This window comes from Peromyscus californicus, unplaced genomic scaffold (assembly GCF_007827085.1).
Source record: "Peromyscus californicus insignis strain IS unplaced genomic scaffold, ASM782708v3 Scaffold_11__1_contigs__length_118956290, whole genome shotgun sequence".
NCBI lineage: Eukaryota > Metazoa > Chordata > Mammalia > Rodentia > Cricetidae > Peromyscus > Peromyscus californicus.
The window spans coordinates 47984668-48004148 of NW_026294402.1; the positions used below are offsets into that span (position 1 = coordinate 47984668).

At 38.1% G+C, this 19481-nt stretch overlaps 1 protein-coding gene across 3 annotated transcripts in view; it reads right to left on the reverse strand.

Annotated features, from left to right (window-relative positions):
• Atm (ATM serine/threonine kinase) overlaps positions 1-19481 on the reverse strand; it is a 108789-nt gene that overhangs the window by 34519 nt on the left and 54789 nt on the right. For all 3 annotated transcript variants that reach the window (XM_052760414.1, XM_052760421.1, XM_052760428.1), the window contains 8 exons: positions 19221-19353; positions 18493-18588; positions 16949-17120; positions 12904-13045; positions 11365-11541; positions 10160-10337; positions 6636-6723; positions 1473-1628 (listed from right to left, as the gene is read on the reverse strand). In XM_052760414.1, the coding sequence (XP_052616374.1) occupies positions 1473-1628; positions 6636-6723; positions 10160-10337; positions 11365-11541; positions 12904-13045; positions 16949-17120; positions 18493-18588; positions 19221-19353 (1142 nt within the window). The remainder of the gene's footprint in view (positions 1-1472; positions 1629-6635; positions 6724-10159; positions 10338-11364; positions 11542-12903; positions 13046-16948; positions 17121-18492; positions 18589-19220; positions 19354-19481) is intronic.

Genomic DNA, 19481 nt, shown 5'->3' on the forward strand with positions numbered 1-19481 from the left:
TTCAATGCTAAAACTCATTCAAACTGCAATTACTACCATATACTTGTCTTCATGAATTTACAGTGATTATGAACACACTGGTTACATGTGTCCACACAATGTAGATTTGTAATTGTTTTCAAATGAAAAGCAGAGATTTAAATTATGAAACCAGGAAGAAAGAAATTGGTCCAAATCTATGTTAGCTACTCACAGACCATATTTCTGGTCCCACTTTTCCAATCTAAACAACACACCAAATTTCCATCTTAATGACATCTACAATTTATTAGTAGCAAAAATAATGTATGTGTTGGCATAACTCACATTTGTGATTTCAATTTCTTAGTAAGGATGCATTAGTGGTAAGAAAGTAAGGTCATATGTAAACACATACATAGGCTATTTCAGATGGACAAGGATTTGTATGGTGATATTTTATTTGTGCTGAAATGTGATTTTATTTGTATGTTAATAAATAAAGTTGCCTGGGGATCAGAGGTAAAAGCGAGTCATTAAGCAGAAGTCCGGCGGTGGTGGTACACGCCCTTAATCCGATCACATGGCAGGCAGAATCTCTGTGTGGTCAAGGACACAGCCAAGTGGTGAACCGAACCTTTAATCCCAGTACCAACCATAGAGACCTGGAGGTCTGTATAGACAGGCAGTGATGAGGAAGTCATGTGGTTGGGTTTAGAGCCAATGAGAAGGTAGAAGAGAAAGGCAATAAAAAGACAGGTCACACAGGAGAAGGTCTCTCTCTCAGGGGAAGGACAGCAGCGAGTGGTAAGCTAAAGGCTCTTTGCTAGTGCTCTGATATCTTGGGCTTTTAACTCTGTATTTGTCTCTGTGTTTCTTATTTAATAAGACCATTTAGAATTTCGTCTACAGATTTGAAAGGAGGTTCATGTAATAAAGCATGCAATGCAATTTAATACCCTATTTTCTTGCCTATTTTTCATCATGATCTATGATCATATTTTTATTAGCTTCTTATAAAAGTTCTAACTCAATCAGAGGAAATCACATTGAAGTAGCTAGAAATACAAGCAGGCAACACATAAATGAAACTTATTTAGTCACAGACAGGAATTAGTCACATTACAGTCAAAAAGTAAAATAAATCCTGAAAGCTGAAGGACTTAGAGGTAAATCTAATGTAACCAAAATTAGGAAATCATTCAATCATGAAAACATTTATGGATCATTTATGTTCCCAATGCTAGCTATTACAAGGAATACACAAACAATCAAGTATTGTCTTTATTTAGAAGCATCCTATATGTCTAGTCTTTATAATATAAAATAGAATATATCACATAACTGGAATTCCTATTTTTTAAGAGAATTGCTTCTTTAAAAAATTTATTACTTTGCTTTGATATAGAAAATTTCTGCCTAAAGTGTCTTTTAAATGGAGAAACGGGACAAAATAAATCTTTACTATATACTTTTATTGAAACAGTATCAACACCAATTTAAAAACCCATTACCTTTTCTCTTGCTCATCCGTGCTTTTCTTATCTGAATAGATCTCTGCGTAGAGCAATGCCGTGAAGTGAGCAGCACAAGACTGAGCCACCTTTGCGACCTCAAGGTAGTTCAAGTCCAGCCAGAAAGCATCATCGAAAGCTGTTCCTGAAGAAGGCCTGAAGAGGAAGTAAACACAACGCAGGTCACTGCTAACACAAGACGCACAACGGTACAGGATGTTAACTGCAAGCCACAGTTCTCTAGTGTATGGTTATAAACCACTCTAAGATAGCTTGGCTAAAGTCCAGTTCTCAACCGTGTTGGCTCATAAACCTCTCAGCAGCAGAAAGCTACTAATCACTCCATACAAATCTGGGCTCTGCACCCACTCTTTTTACATCATCAGCTGCAAAGGACAGCTTCAGTCACTTTTAGTATAAAAACATTGTCTCTTCTCAGACAGGAAAAAAAAAAACACTGTGATGGGTTAATTCTGATTGCCAACTTGATGGAATTTAGAAAGACTGTGGACACAAACTTCTGGGCATGTCTTGTCACAGATTTCTAGACTAAGTTAACTGATGTGAGAAGACCCACCCTGAATGTGGGTGGCAGTATTTCATGAGCTCAAATTCTGCGCTGAATAAAAGGATAAAGCGAGTTGAGCACCAGCATCAATGGTGCTCTGCTTCCCAAAAATGGACAAAAAGCTATCAGCTGCCTCCTACTGTTGCCACCATGACTTCTCCAAGACAATCAAATGTACACCTCAAGCTAAAAGCCAAAATAAACCCTTCCTTCTTACGCTGCTTTTGTTGGGTGTTTTGCCACAGTGATGAGAAAAGTAATACACATGTCTTTTCTGTTGCAATCATTTGCTCCTATTATCCAACAGTGAACTACTTAATAAAAAATGTGCACTGTGGTAATGACAGTTCAGAACTGCAAACTATAGACAGTATCTTCTGCAAAGCTAACATTATAGACATAGATAACATAGTAGTGAAGGGTACTGGCTCTGGAGCAGTATACAGCTAAGTACAAAGCTAGCTTTACCACCTACTACTAACTGTATCATCTGTAGCAACTTAATCCAGTCAGTTCTAGTCCTATCTGTAAATACTAGAATAGCACATACCACATCTTCTACACAGTCCGCACTTCAGTACAATAATTACTTCTGAGGAAATTCAAGTTCAGAGAAGTAAAAGTTGCCCACAGAAAAGAACTGTACATTTATTGAAAGTCAGGTATATTATACACATTGTCAATTTTGATCACCACACACCGCTATCCTTAAAGTAGACCTTATACTGATATTTATTTGGGAGGGGCTCACTTGTGCTGCCTGTCCTGGAACTCTCTATGTAGACCAAGCTGTCCTGGAGTTCAGAGAGATCCTGCCTCTGCCTGGGGTTAAAGGCATGCATCAATATGCGTGTGTCCTTATCCTAATTTTTAAGAACGAGAAGACATCAGGTAACACGCTCAGATCACACAGCTTTTAACAAAGCACTCAACTTGAATTTGGTCCTGCCCTAGTCACACCTTCCTAAGTAATTTTTAAAAGATTTTTTTTTCTTTTTCAAGACTGGGTCTTTCTGTGCAGCCATGGCTGTGCAGGAACTCACTATGTAGACCATAGTATCCACCTGCCTCCTGAATGCTGGGAAATGTGTGCACCACCACATCAGACCTTCAAGTTTTAATAACAATAAAAAAGGTAACTTTTTTCTTTCTGGCGATAATGTCTTTGTTTTATAATTCTAGGCTGGCTTTAAACTCACTATCACCCAGGCTGGCTTCAAATCACAATCCTTTTCCTCAGCCTCCTAAACACTATGATTACAGATGTTCACCACTATGCCCAGCTCAAGAATTTTTATCTTGTACAATTACTATATGTGAATTAAAAACAAAAATGTGAATTTTTCAATGTGATTGTGTTTATAGGATATGTGTGTCCATGTTCATCATGTGCTACTGTGCACATGTGGCAGTCAGAAAATCACTCTTGTTGTTCACTGCTGCATATACCAAGTTTGCTAGCCACGCTCTTCTGGGGATTCTCCTGTCTCTGCTTCCTACCACCTTTTATGGATGTGGGATTAGATGTATGTGCTATTGCACCCAAGCTTTATATGGGTTCTGGGGATCCAATCAGGCATCAGGCTTGCCATCAGCACGTCAGGTTTACACATCTTCCCAGCCCTAAGAACGTTCTCTAAAAAAGAATTCCCTTTTCTATGTCTTGCCAACAACATCGTCATTCTACCTCATTAAGTCTGAAAAAAATGGCTCCAAGATGAAACTACCTCCCAGTACCAGGAAAGGGCACTCACAGCTACCATTAAGCGATTTCTCAGAAGAGAATATGCTATAAAACAAAATAAATCACAAACAAGACATTAAAATGCAAAAAAAAAATCTATTAGTGAAATGGAATGATATGAAAGGCATGTATCTTTTACAACAGCAATATACTTAGGGTCAAATGTTCTATTATTCTTTATCAAGCACTGTCACCATACGTACTCATTAGCATTAATTACTACTTGTCCAAATTACACATGCTCCTACACTTGGGTAGGGTTACAGTCAATACACCCATCCCAGGTTGAAAAAACTTTAAGTAAAAAAATTCATTTATCACACCTAACCTACTGAAAATCATAGCAACACAGCACACTATGAGGGCACCAATGACTGTTTATCGTTTTTATCACATGGCTGACAGGGAGCCACAATCCAGCAAGTCAAGAAAGGATACAGGACATGGTGGTGCTCACCTTTAATCCCAGCACTTGGGAGGCAGATGCAGACAGATCTCTGTGAGTTCAAGGCAGGGCTACTACAAAGTGGGAACAACAACCATAAAAAAAAAAAAAAAATTAAAAAATAAAATAAAAAAGGAAAAGGAAAAAAGAAAAAAAATTAAAAAGATCATGCTGCATTATCACCAGCCTAGAACATGGCAAGGATTTGATATCCAGCTTTCTCTGAATGCTAAAGTTGAAAAATCACAAGGTGCACTGGAACATTCTGAGTCAAGACTTCCAGTACTGTTTTCTTCAGAGTTCTGATAACTCTCTAGCAGTACATATCATCTAAACTGCCCACTGTGCCATTTCGAGCAATGTCTGTGCTTTGTTAAAAATCCCTTGAAAGCCTGGGGCAATGGTACACACCCAGCACTCGAAGTGGAGGAGGATCAGGAATTCAAGGCCATGATAAGCTACATGGTGAATTTAGGGCTACCTTAGGCTACATATGACCTGGTCTCAAAAAGTAACAATAGACCCAGCACCATGACTGACTGAATGGGACAATGAGACCCACATGCAGGCCTGGGGTGGGATGCACCGGGCTCCAAGGAAAAAGCACCCGCCAGCCCAATGGGCATTAATATGCTGGGCAAAGTTATGGTGTGCTATGGGAGAAAAAGAGGCAGAATGGTTCATGTCCTGTGGACAGAGACATATCTGTATTGTGATGTTGTGGGATATTTGTACACTGTGTGAAGATATACTGTTGTAATCGGCTTAATAAAGAGCTAAAAGGCCAATAGCTAGGCAGGAGGTACATAGGTGGGGCTTCCAGGCAGAAAGAGGAAGTAGGGCATGAATCTAGGCAAGAGAATCACCAGTGAGACACAGAATGAGTTGGACACACAGAATGGGATAGAGGTAAAGTCACGTGGTAGAATGTAGATTAATAAAAATATGGGTTAATTTAAGTTATAAGAGCTAGTAAGAAACAAGTCTAAGTTAAAAGTCAAGCTTTCATAATTAATTATAAGTCTGTGTGTCATTATCTGGGAGCTGGCTGGTGGGACAGAGAAAAGCTCATTACATATCTGAAGGGGTGAAAGCAGTGAGGAGCAGGCTGCGGTACCCAGAGCCATGGTGATGTTAGGTCTGGGCTGCTGCCGGGACCCATGTCTCTGGGTTCATGGCCCTGATGCAGCCTCAGTCTGTGTTGATGTCCATTCCTGATACCACCAAGGCCTAGAGGAGAGGGCTGTACAGAGTTGACCCCTCCCCTCCCCCACTGGCTGCAACACTAGAGAGAACTGCTCCTGCCCCTCACTAGCTGAAGTACTCAGGAGAGGGTCCTACCTTTCACCTGGGCAACACAGTAGAGCCAGCTCTGATGGTGTAGAAGTGGAGAGCCGGCCCAAAGGGTGTGAAAGCACAACTAGCCCCGCCCCTTGCTCATCACTGCAAAGGGTGAACTAGCCAGGGCAATGTTGAAGAGTTCACCTTGGTGGTGATGACAGGGGAGAGGTGGTAGGATGACCAATCCTGCAACTACCCAGGTCCAGAAGCAGGGCTGAGTTGGCTCACCCCAAAATCTACCCCGTCTATAATCTGCCAGAGCACATGAAGGGCCAGTCCTGCAGACCCAAAGCTCCACAACACAGGGCAACAGGATATCCAAGAGGAGTTCCAGTGAGGGCCCAGCATCAACAGTGTAGCAGAAATCAGAGGCCTGGAACCAGACCAATGACTCTTCAATGAACACTTGCAAGTAAAGATATATGGATAAAAGGGTTTACTGAGTGATTCATTGTGTCATACTATAGCTTCCATGACAAGATTGATTTTTCCTTTCTTTTTCCTTAAATTTTATTTATTTTGGGGGGGGAAGGTTGCAAGTTCAGACAGCAGATACAAAGGGATAGGGAAATGAATGGGATGGAGATGCATGATGTGAAAGACACAAATAAATAAAAAGAAAGTTAAAAAAGTCACAACAAACACAAAGACACTATATTGTAAAGTAACTCACTTAAATCAATTCTATCATATCACAAAAATACTACAGTTTTCATAATAAGTATGGCACACAGCAACAAAAGCTTTACCTTATAACAAAGATGATAAAGGAGACATCCAACTCTAGCTAGCCTAAGAACTACTTAATGAGCAGCGGTAGTACTGAGAACAATCACTAAAGCGTGATGTAGCCACAGCAGTATGCCTGCTGGGACAGCTGGGACAAGAACCGACAGTCCCCCACACTTAACCTAAGTGCTATCCTACATGTAGAAACAGAAGCATCATACCCGTTAATTTTCGCGGTCTGAAGCTGTTGCAAATAAAACAATTAGGCTAAAATGCAGGCAAAAGGAAGGTAGAGTGCCCAGTTTCCAACCTGAGAAACAATTGTTATCATATTACCTTTTCTGTCTTCTCATATAATCGACAACAGCAAGCATTGTTCTTTGTGATTTTTTATCCAAACAGCAACGGAGAAAGTGCTCTGGCTCTAACAGAAACAGAAATAGCTCCTCTTAGTCTTAGACAGATGTAAAAGTACTTCCTTGTCTGTGCCCTTCTCCTTCTATACTGTAAGATTCTGATGGGTGGTACACCCAACACCCAACAAAAATGCTTCTTAATAAATTCAAATCAATTTAATTTAGTGGCATTCCTTTTATTTCAAAAGAAACAAATATGTATAATATAAGAATTTATGTTGCCAATTATAATTTGTTTCTGAAGCAGTACCTACTGCTTTGAGATGTCTGGAATGTTTTATGTGCCTGGTGCTTAGTACATTTACAACCATGAACAAATCAAGACTGTTTCTGCACAAAAAACTCACTTACTAGCTTGGAGGCTCTTCACATGGTGGGACAAGTGGTGTGAGAGAAAGGTTAAGAATGCTCTAGAAGTTATGTGAGAGTGACCTCACCTGGACTAAGGAAAGCTTGAAGGAGAAAGTAACATCTGAAGCCAAAATACTGGTCGGAGGGGGAGGGGAAAGGACAGAGTACCAGGGAAGGTCAGCAGACAGAGTCCAATGGGGCTGAGTGCAGCTCAGTTGGTAAGTGTGCTTGGCTAGCCTGCACGAAGCCCTGGGCTCAAGCCCCAGCACTCTATAAACTGGGTGTCATGGCACATGCCTCTAATGCCAGCATTTGAGAGGTACAGGCAGGAGAATTACAAATCAAAGTCTTCCACTGATACATGAGAACCATTTGAGTTGCTGTCTCAAAAAAACAAAATAAAACACACACCAACAAAAATGCATTGGAGGTGTCTAGTAGCAAGTAGAATTCAGAAGGTAGTGAGAGAATCTCAACCTGCTGAACCAGAGCTAGAAAGCAAAAAGGATGATGGTGACCTAGGAAACAGAACTGGCAAGATTTGGTATTCAGATAGGTGAGAAAGGTTTTAGTGTGGACAGCAAAGTACCATTTATTTTTATTCACATAACTGAGTTTGAGATTCATGTGAGGCATTCAAGTAAAGGTGTGAGACTTCCAGACACCAGAAAGATACAGCATTTAAGATTTATAGAAATTTATATTTATTGTCATTTTCAATAATAGCTTTATATATGTGAAGTCCAAAATTTCATTTAAGGTAATAAAAATATTGGCACTCTCTAGAGATAAAACTAGATAATTTTGCTATTAAGTGATCAGAGCATAAACATAAGTAGTAAAATTGCTTAAACTGTACTTAAACTTTAAATTATTACTTATACCTATGGATCACTTATATTTCTATTTCCCCAATTAAATAAACATAGGTGATATATTTTAGATAACTAGTAAAATCTCTGCAAGAATTATTTTAGGATTTTTTATACTATTTTAATTATGTTTTAAAATAGACTTAACTACAGTAATTATTATGCATTTGGGCACTCAGGCAGGAAGCTCATATGGAGGTCAGAGGATAGCCTGTGCAGATTGGTTCTCTCCTTCCACTGTGTGGGTTTCTCAAGAATAAACTCAGGTCATCAGGTTTTGGCAGCAAGCACCCTTACCCCTTAAAACCATATTAACCCATACTTTAGGATTTTTAATTTAGCAATTCCCCAAAATTTCATAAGCATGTTCCAGATCATTTTGATGAACAATTTCTAATCTAATAAGGCCGCAGGAGGGGGCAACCATGTCTATGTTTATATTTTCTTTCAGACAGATTGTTACTTTTTAAAACTTTCAATTGAAATCATACATATTAATGGGATGCCATTTGGTTTTTCAATATAAGTATGTATTTGTTTTAATCAGGTTAAGTATATCTATCTCCTCAAGAATTTGTTTATAATAAAAACATACTATTTCTTCAATGTTTTTTAAAACGATTTTTAAAAATTTGTGTGTAGGTATGTGCACGTGAATGCAAGTGCCTATGGAGGAAAGAAGTGTCAGGTCCCCGTGGAGCTGGAGTTACAGGTGAGTCACCCAACATGGTACTGTTGGTAACTGAGAATCGAACTCAGGTTATGTACTTTCCAACATCGCAAAGGTTTGTTTGCTTGTTTTTACATGCAATACATTATCATTATCAACAGTCACTCCACTTTGCAACATAACATCAGATCTTATCCCTACATAACTGTAACTTAGTAGCCTTTAGTCAACTCTCCGCTGCCTCTCTCAACCTCAATGAAACATATCAACTCAGACACATAAAAACAGCAAAATGAAGTCTAAAGAACACCACAGACATTTCAAACAAAGGCTATCATAGTAAAGGTAGAGAAACAGGGAAAACTGAATAATCACAATTATGCTAAAATGACTATAAACATACTAAGGTGTGGTTATTAAAATGGTATTTCCTGAAATGCAATATGTGAATTTGTGCCTAGTTTTATGCTTATGTATATTAAACACAGTAAATTAACAGTATAGAATTGTTTTCTTATCCTTTTGAAATTTCAGTTTGAAGAAGTGATCTATAATGAACCCTCAATTGCATTTATATGTGTTACAGGTACTATGTATACTTAAACTCAAGTGTAATTTCTCTTCTCTCTCTTTTTGCGTATGTGTGGAGGTTACATGTGGAGGACAAAGGCTGACACTGAGTATCTTTCTTGATTGCTCGCCATTTTATATATACTCTGGCAAAGTCTCTCAAACCCAGAGCTCACTGTGCTGGCTAGTTTAGCTAATGAGCGTGCTCTAGGGATCCCTCATATCCACCTCTGGTAAACCAAGCTGAGCAGCGGGCTATCACACTCACCTGTCTTTTCTATGGGTGTTGGGGAATCTAGGCTCTGGTCCTTGCCAGCACTGTACCTGCTGAGCCATTTCCCTACGCCCCACCTGCCCAGGTGTAATTTCTTCTGTTAATAAACAGCATCAGAAATGTCCTTTTGACTTATTTGGCTTTTTTTTTTTTTTGCAAAGTGTCAAGGGAACTTCATTAGAAGGAAAATGATAACACAGATCAGATATGCTTCTTGAGAGTATTCAAAGCCCAGAAATACTTCTTATCATGAAAGTAAAATTAGAAGGATATATCCCAAATGTAAACAAATATAAATATACAAATTTCTATTTATGTACATATGAATCCAAATGTAGATATCTTGGATTATATGATTGTGGATAATTTATTTTTTTTCTTTTTGGGTAATTTATTTTTTTTAAAAAACTTGTAGAACGTTTATTGTCTACAAAAATACACCTGATTTGGTGATAGAAAGTTTTTAAAAAGTAGTTGGCCAGAATTCTAAAAATATGAAAACTCTATCATATACCTCTACCATACTCTATCATACCGCTACATGTTTTTTTCCATTGCTAAAATGGAAGCTCTGTTGTTCACATCCATATTGCAAGCACAATGCCAGACATACAGAATGTACAGTAAGCTTCCCTGTTATTTACTGAGCCATCTTTCTCTAGAGCTGAGAAGTTAATGGTATAAACATTAACAGTTGAAAAGAATACCTGAATCCGAATTTGCAGGAGTTGCTGATCGGCTTGCCTGTGAGAGGTGTTTAAAACAGCTAGTGAAAAATCCTCGAATGTGTGTAGACAGTAGAGTTCTCCAAGATTCACATGTATCTTGAAGTAAGACATCATGGATCAAGTATGGTAGTACAGTCTGACAAAAGTCCGTTTTCACCTAGAACACAGCATTTAGAATAACATAATTCACTTAAAATGTTTATCCCCTATTACTGACATATGAAAAATTTAAAACTACTACAGTGATCTCCCATGAACTCAATATAGTACTAAATAGCAACCACCATCACCAATAATGTCTCAAGTAGTGTTTAAAGAATAAATAAACAAGCCGGGCGGCGGTGGCACACGCCTTTAATCCCAGCACTCAGGAGGCAGAGTCAGGTGGATCCCTGTGAGTTCAAGACCAGCCTGATATACAGAAAGAGTTCCAGGACAGGCACCAAAAAAACTACACAGAGAAACCCTGTCTCGAAAAACCAACCAACCAATCAACCAACCAAACAAACAGTAATACCAAGCAAGGTATCTCAGGACTTGGGAGATGGTGGCAGGAGGAACATGAGTTCAAAGTCATCATTGGTTACATACTGGGATCCTACCTCAAAATAAAACAACCACCAACAAAATCCCAGGGTTGACCCCTGCTCCTAACACACTAGAGGCACATGCTCTCCCAGTGAGCCACAACCTTTGTCCCCAAACACTCTTAGCTCTTTGAATTGACTAATACACTTACTATTTGCTGAAATCGACTAGACCAGACCTTCAATGTAAAACTCTTGCCTACTGCTGCTTATCTTTCTTCACTCAGAAAGCATGCTGAAGAACGCCAACTGACAGTGAAGAAAGCAGGAGCTGACTTCCAGTAATATACGTAATTTATAATCACCATTACTTTAAGTGTCATTACTAATTACCCTAGCACTTTGCAGAACTTAACTAGTATGCTGCCATCTCAAAACTAAAGCCTGCCGTGTAGTTCTGGCTAACTAAAGACACCCACTTTAATGGATTTACAGTAGTTGAATGTAGGTGACACTGCAGGCAGATGATAGACTCATCACGCAGTGTTCTTTCAAATACGCAAATCACAGTCAGATACACAGAAGTTAAACTGAATGAGAAAAGCAAAGAAGAACAAAAAAACGCAGGATCTAAGTCAGATTAATTAATCCTCTTACCTCACACATTGGCTTTAATAACTGAAGAATTTCACTTTTTATGCCTCCACTGTCTAAAAAGGCACACGTCAGTGTCTTTATCCAAATGTCATGACTTTCACTTTGAGGGACCCACAGATTCACATCATCCAGGCCTTCGAACACATCTTCTTTAACAAATCGGGGTACTTCTAAAAACTAGAAGTAGAAAATCATTTCCTATGTCAAATAAATATCCATGCACAGTCAAGTCTGTTTCCAATAAAACTAAGAACACTTAAACTACATCTGGGGCCCACCGTACGGGTCAAGAAGTAAAGGTACTTGCCATCAACCCTCACTGACCTAAGTCTGATCCCCAGAACCTATATGGTGTAAGGAGAGAACTGACTCCAGCAAGTTGTTCTCTCATCTGCTCATGAGTGTCACAGCACACACATGTCTACACACATAAACACACAAATGCAAAAATATTTGATAAAAGAATTTAATCTGAATATTTAAAAGTTAAATAGATTAGACTAGGAGTGGTTGTTCAGGCCCGTAATCTCAACTGTTCAGAAGCTGGAATAGGAGGATTTCAAAGCCTGCTTGGTATCTTAGTGAAATCCTGTCTCAAAATAAAAGTAAAATAGAGCTGGGTTATAGGTCAGTGGTCAAGCACAAGGCCCTAACATCCAATCCCTGCTACAAAAATAAATGAGAGGGAAGGAGCAGCCCACATGTGGAATGGGGGGCTTTAAACTGGGGAGTGAGACTGTAAAAAGATTTCTGGTGTAGGAAGTGAGAAACCTGAGTTCTACTGTTAGTACTGTCACTCACTGATAGCATATTATACAAGTCACAATCTCTGCCTCATCTGGCTCATCTACAAAACTGGTTCAAATCTACCATGCAAATTGATTTCAAAATAAAATGTGATTTTTTATATGTTAAAATACAGTACTTTACACTAAGCTATACTAGTAAGTTCATTAACAGTTTTTATTACTACTAATTTTACTAAGAACCAAATACATTAAAATTACTCTTTAATGATGGGTATTTCCACTGAACTTGAACAGGTAAAAACAACTGCACATTGCTGTCACTTTCTGAAAAGAGGAATGCTTAGGGACAAGAGATGCAAAAGCTCTTAACGATACTGCAGACTTCTTCCAGTGGAATCGTCATGACATCAACATGCAAGAAGGGTACTTACAGTCCTCTTACATTTCATCCAAGTTGGGCTAAAAGCAGTAAATGCTTGTTGGCTGATCACAACACCTAAAATCATCCAGGATCAATGGTGCATGGGATCAAAGGGTCCACTATACTGGAAAAGAATTTCCCTCAGACCCAAATCACCACTTCTCTAGGTTATCTATTTCAACTTTTATATGCTGCCATAGTGAAAAATAACAAGTCCCTTGAATCTAGTATGTGCAGTATGAATTTTTCTAGCAAACAGTATATTATACGTAACTATTTTAAGCAATATGATATCCAGAGTACAAAACAAATGTAACCATTCTACACATACATAATAGGTATTCAACAAACATTTGTTACTTAACAAACCTTTTTCCTTGATGCTCTAAAAGGCTGTAGATAGGTCAGCATGGGATCCTCAGACATCTTATAATTCTCCCAGAAACTGTGCCCAGTCTTTGTAGCCAAAATGTTTTTCAAACACTTAGCAGCAGCTGATCGAACTTTGACACTGAAAAACAATTTATCAATCTAGAATGTTATGCAAAAACTAAAACTTAAAATATTAGAAACTTCCTATCTATAAAATTCTATAACACTGAAGAAAAAAAATCAAAGATTTTAAAAATATTCCCTCAGTAAACATGAGTTACTGATTACTTCAGCAGCAATTCTCTTCATTCTATATAATAATGACCATGTTATACTGACCATAAATTTAAAGCATTCTTAAGAGGAATTACTAGGAAATAACGTAGTCTACAAAATATGATTAGTGAAAAGTGGCAAAATCCTAATCACCTAAGGAAACACATTGCTAGTATTTTCTCTAGTGATACAAATTATTTTTGAGGTGAGGTACAATGATATCTTACTCCAAATGATAAAACTATTGCAAAAAAATTTTTTTTTCCAGAACTGAGGACTGAACCCAGGGCTTTGCTTAGGCAAGTGCTCTACCACTGAGCTAAATCCCCAACCCTGCAAAAAGGTACATACTTATTCTAACAGAGCAGTTAGTTGAAAATCATTAGCACTTAAAACTTCTAAATAAAAAGTAAAATTCCTTTTTTTTTTTTTTTTTTTTTTTTGGTTTTTCAAGACAGGGTTTCTCTGTGTAGCTTTGCGCCTTTCCTGGAACTCACTTGGTAGCCCAGGCTGGCCTCGAACTCACAGAGATCCGCCTGGCTCTGCCTCCCGAGTGCTGGGATTAAAGGCGTGCGCCACCACCGCCCGGCGAATTCCTTCTTTTAAAACAAAAACACCCCAGGAAATGGAGGGCTACAACAGTCCTGAAAATACAGCAACTGACAAAACAATGTTACCAGGCTTGAGACTGGAATAATGACAAGTTATCAAAGGATGGTTTCATTCTGTTCAGGTATGTTTTGCTAATTACCCAGAAGATGACCCATGAAACTGGATACATTCTTCCACATCTAATTCCTCAGCAAATCCTATTGACTATGTTAAAAACATATCCTGGTTCCATCCACGCCCCTCTTGTTCATTATTGATCTCCTAATTCATACCATAATTTTTCTCCTCTGTACTATAGCAATAATTTCATAACCAATTCCTGTTTCTACTTTTGCCCCTTAGTCATGATGCTGGTTAGTTTCTTTTGACAACTGGACACAAGCTAGAGTTATCTGAGACAATGTCTCCATCAGATTGGCCTATAGAGAAGTCTGGGGAACATTTCTTCCTTCCTTCCTTCCTTCCTTCCTTCCTTCCTCCCTCCCTCCCTCCCTCCCTCCCTCCCTTCCTTATGTTTTCTTCTTCGAGACAGGGTTTCTCTGTGCAGCTCTGGAGCCTGTCCTGGAACTCACAGAGATCCGCCTCCTTCAACCTCCTGAGTGCTGGGATTAAAGGTATGCGCTACCACTGCCCAGCTCCATCTTGACTTTTTTGAAGAGATTTTCCACAGAAAACTTAATCATAAAATGATATGATACACATTAATCTTAAGTTGTTGGTTTTTTTTTTTTTTATGATGTACAGACCTGCTAGTGTGACTATACAAGCATGAGAATAATGGGCAATGGTTAAGAGTTCTTTCTCTTTTACTGTTGGAGGGGGAAAAGCATTAGGTGTTTAGGGATTTCAGCATACAAAGAGGATGTTGACTAAGGAAATAACCACAAAACCTGATCAGAAAAGACTTCTTTGAGGAATGTCATGTGATCTGAGTGATGATAAATTAACTTGAGATAATTAGGAGTAAAGCATTCCACACGGGGATGATAGAGTAAGATCATCTTATTTATATTTGACTGATATAGATACAAGGTGTGTGTATATACATTAAAGCCATAAATTTTTATATACAGTGGTATTGTAGTACACCATACACAACTGGCTTTTATATGACAAATCAATTACTATTCTAGTTTGCTTCTACTGCTGTGATAAACACCATGACCAAAAGTAAACTAATGGAAGAAGGTGTTTATTGCATCTTACAGCTTACAGTCCACTGTGACAGGAAGTCAGGGTGGGAACTCAAGAAGGCAGGAACTAGAGCAGAGCCCAAGAATGAATGTTACACACCAACCAGCTTGCTCTCTAGGTCAGAAACCTTTCTTATATCTATCAGGATCACCTGTCTAGGGGTAGTAATACCCTCAGTGGCCTGGGTCCTTGCACATCAATCATTAATCAAGAAAATGTCCAAGCTGGGTGGTGGTGGCAGCATACATCTTTAATACCAGTGCTACGGAGGCAGAGGCAGGCAGATCTCTGTGAATTCCAGGACAGCCAGGGCTACACAGAGAAACTATGTCTCAAAAAAACAAACAAAAGGTCAAGATGAATTAAGGCAGTAGCACATGCTGCAATCTTGGCACTTAGGAAGTAGAGGGCAGAGGGAGGAGGATCAGGAGTTCAGGATCATCCTCAACTACATAAGAAAGTTCAAGGCCAGCCTGAACTGTATCAGATTCTGTCTCAAAAAAGATGAGAGAGAAAAAAATGGATTAACAGTGGTAGAAAGACAGGGGAACACAATTTAAAAAAAAAAAGATAGCAGTAAAATGTTTAATACAAGAATTTACACGGTTAGTATACAGTCACTGTAAAATTCTTTCACCTTTACTGTATGTTAAAAATTTATATAATAAAATGTTAAGATAAAACTCATGTCAGCCAGTTAAATATAACAAAAACAACGATAACAAAAAATATAGGGCCATTAAATCAGTAATGCAAATATGGCAGGTATAGGAAGAGAGGCAGAAGAATGAAGTCAACATACAACTATACTTTTAAGAGATGCCTGGCTGGAAGAAAACCTTTGAACTCAGCCTCTCACAATGGTAATGATGGAGTGGACAAACAAACCAGTAAATCAATGACTAAATAATGAGAGAGCCGGGAATAAGGCTCAGTGATACCAAGGATGTGTAAGGCCCTGGATTTATTCCCCAGTGTTGCAAAGAATTAATAATAGTAACAACAAATAAGAAGTTAGTGAATAATGAAAAGAAAGTAATCTTACAGCCAACAAGCTAAAATACTGACTGTATCTTAAAATTTTGTTTTGAACAAGGAATAAGAGTAATAGGAAGATTCTTTTAGCTTAAATCTTCTGAGGTTGCTCCATGGATTATTCTAAAAGAATCAAAAGAAAAATTAGCTTGGAGGAACACAGCACTCTGGTTTTAAAGATCACTTAAAATATCACTCTTTACATTCCTGTATTTAAAGTTTGTACGGGTGAAGGTGCATGACACAGCACACTTGTAGAGGTCAGACAACAACTTTCAGAAGGCTCTCTCCCTTTACCATGAGATCTGGGGATCAAACTCAGGTTTTCAAGGTTGATGGCAGGTTCCTTTCATCTGCTGAGTCATCCCACCAGCCTACGTTCCTTAATTGTCTGTGTGGAACCACCTGGCAGTTTCCTTATTTATCCTCTGTCTAACTTAGTCTCATTAGAATTTAAAACAGACCTTACTCTTCATCATCATCATCAAGTGTCAAGAATAAAGGGTATTTGATCATATAAATTAAATAAAGGAATTTCATAAAAATATACAAATTTTTTTTAATGTAAAAATTTGAAAGTCTAGAGTAAAGAAATGTCTTAATAGTTAAGAGCACTCATTGCTCTTTCGGAGGACCTGGGTTAGATTCCCAGCATCCACATGGTGTTTCACAATCATCCAACTCCAGTTCCAGGGCATAAATACCCTCTTCTGAGCTCCATGAGCTCCAGGTATGCATGTGGTGCACATACATACATGCAGGCCAAACATACATGCACATAAAAGAAATCTAAAAAACTTAAAAAAAAAAAAAAAGGAATAAAGAAAGAACTTGCAAGACAAAGTGTTAAGTGAGGTATTAGTATAATTTTCCTGAAAGCCAGATTTGGATTTGGTTTCTGTAATTGGATGAAAGGTGTACTCACCTGTCTTCCACCAGGGTATTGTTCAGGGCAGTCAGCATTATCAAGGTCCACTGAAGTTCTTTGTCTTCAGGTAACCCGTGGGCGTTGGTATAAGCTGTATCTTTATTATACTGTACAGCTATAGTAGAGAAATCCAGAGGACCTATTTCTCCCAAACACCTTCCAACAGCCTCTACATATAGAAACTTAATTTTAGTACAGCCATAAATAGGAAGGTATACAACATTTCAAATTTAAAAAGTATTAACACCATTTTGTCATGCTTAAAAGATTTCAGTGTTTTTGAACATTGGGAGTAATGAAAGCTAAAAACACATCAATGCTGTAATATATTTTCCCCAGAGATGACAGAAAATAAGTTAGCAATTATAGTAACACAATATTAAAAGCACAAGTATTAACATGTCTGGCACTGTATAAAGCATCAACTTTAAAACCTTAAAAAAAGAAAATCCAGAGTGTCACACATATGTCACTCATAAATCTTAAACATCTAATTTAGTGAAAATTTTTAAACACATTTCATCATGTCATCTATAAACACAGGCAGCTTTGCTTCCTTCCCACTTTGCACACTTTTCAATTCTTTTCCTTGCTTGATACTCTGGCTAGTACTTCAATACAGTGCTGAACACAAGCAGTAAAGGGGAGTAACTTCTCTTTTCCCTGATGTTAGAGGAAAGATTTCAGTCTTTTACCAGTAAGTGTGGCATATATTACAGGTACAAAACAGGATCATTCTGTGTTACACAAGAAAGCCACTTTGGACTGCTGGCTGCATAAATCAGCTTTATGCCCAGAAGCAGGACAATGAGCAAAGATGTGAATTCTGGGTGTAGGGGAGATTCGAGGGTTCTGGTAAGGTTGAATTTCTAAATCTGGGTGGTAGATGCACAGGTATTCTTTGACTGTGTACAAATACTTTAAACTAGGTACATGTGGTCTGTATTATTCATGTCTATACGTGAGATATATTTCAATAAATACCAAACTAAAGGTGAGTATGCTAGACAGTAGGCTCCACTGGGAACTGAGATGGACACTGGAAAGTGCACCAACAGCTCTTACTCTTCCCATTCTCAGGAAGGCACTACTGCCATGCCAGCTTCCAGCAAACATCAGTCATGTGACTTTCCGCGCTAAGACCACCAAATCTAAATACCTATACTCAACAAAAGACTTAAATGGTATTTCAAAAAATCTGAGTTTAACCATCCTTCAGAATCTTTGTTCCTATTTGCTATATACAAAATAAACACTAAATACCAGTAAGCCATATTTATAAAATATTTCAGAAGTTAATTAATTTGCAACTTAACAAAGCAGAGATTTATGCTATTCCTACATCTTTATAAGGCATTTTAAGATTAACTATCATTGCTAACTTTATCTTATAAGTATATTTAAGGAATATGAAAGGCAACTGTCTAGGGTTACCTGAATTAAACAGAAACATAACTTAACAAACCACCCTTATTTCTCCAGTAAATCAAACAAGTTTACATAATTCTGACCATACTAAAGACCGTTCACCTAATCGTTACCTAAAACTTCTCTTTCACCAGTCTGGTTTACTGCCATCTTGGATAACTGCAACAAGCTGACAACCAGCTTCACCACAATGCCATCCTGCGGGTTATCTAGAAATAGTTTAGAGAAAAGTGTTTCCATTATCATAAGGATAACACATGTTTATTTTTCAACACATACCTCCAAACGAGGACATTTTAAAAGGTTTTAAATCATAAACGGATTTTAAAAATACAGATAGAATCCTGAAATATGGCCACATGGAAATGATTAGTAAAATTTACCAAGCAGATAGAGAAATATCTTGAACAAGCTAAACAGCAAAGTTAATATCTTACCAAAGTCACAAATGACTAGAAACATAAGAACCATTAAACACAAATCCAGAAGGACCTTGCTTAGTCTGTTACTACACAGCATTCAGAAGTTAGACACACACCATGCAGTGGCCTCTCTGCAATGATGGGAATATAAATATGATGATGGTGGCAATTCAACCAAGAATATACAAAAGAATAGTTGAAGAAGAAACAGGAAAAGAAAATCATAATGTTAAAATTAATACCCGGAGGCAGTTGTAGAGATGGCTCATCTGTTAAGAGTAATTGCTGCTCTTACAGAAGATCCAGGTTCAGTTCTCAGCACCTACGTGGCAGCTCACAACCATCGGTTAACTCAAGTTCCAGGAGAATGTAACGCCCACACACATGGAAAACATTCATTCACATAAAATAAATAGTACCCTGAGACACTCTCCTAAGCTCCAGCATCTGATCTTTATGCTGTTCCAATTGTCTTCGAAGATCCTTCAATCCTTCAAGCCTGGTCAGTGGAAGTGGATTGTAAGCACTTACTGAAAGAAAATGGTTAATTTCCTAAAAGACAAAATCAACTTAATATTAGTTGAGTATGCACTGGCTAAGTGTGAAAAATAAAACAATAAAAGAAAAAATAATAAGTAGTGTCTAGATGCTGAAACATGGAAGAACTACGCTCCTTCTTC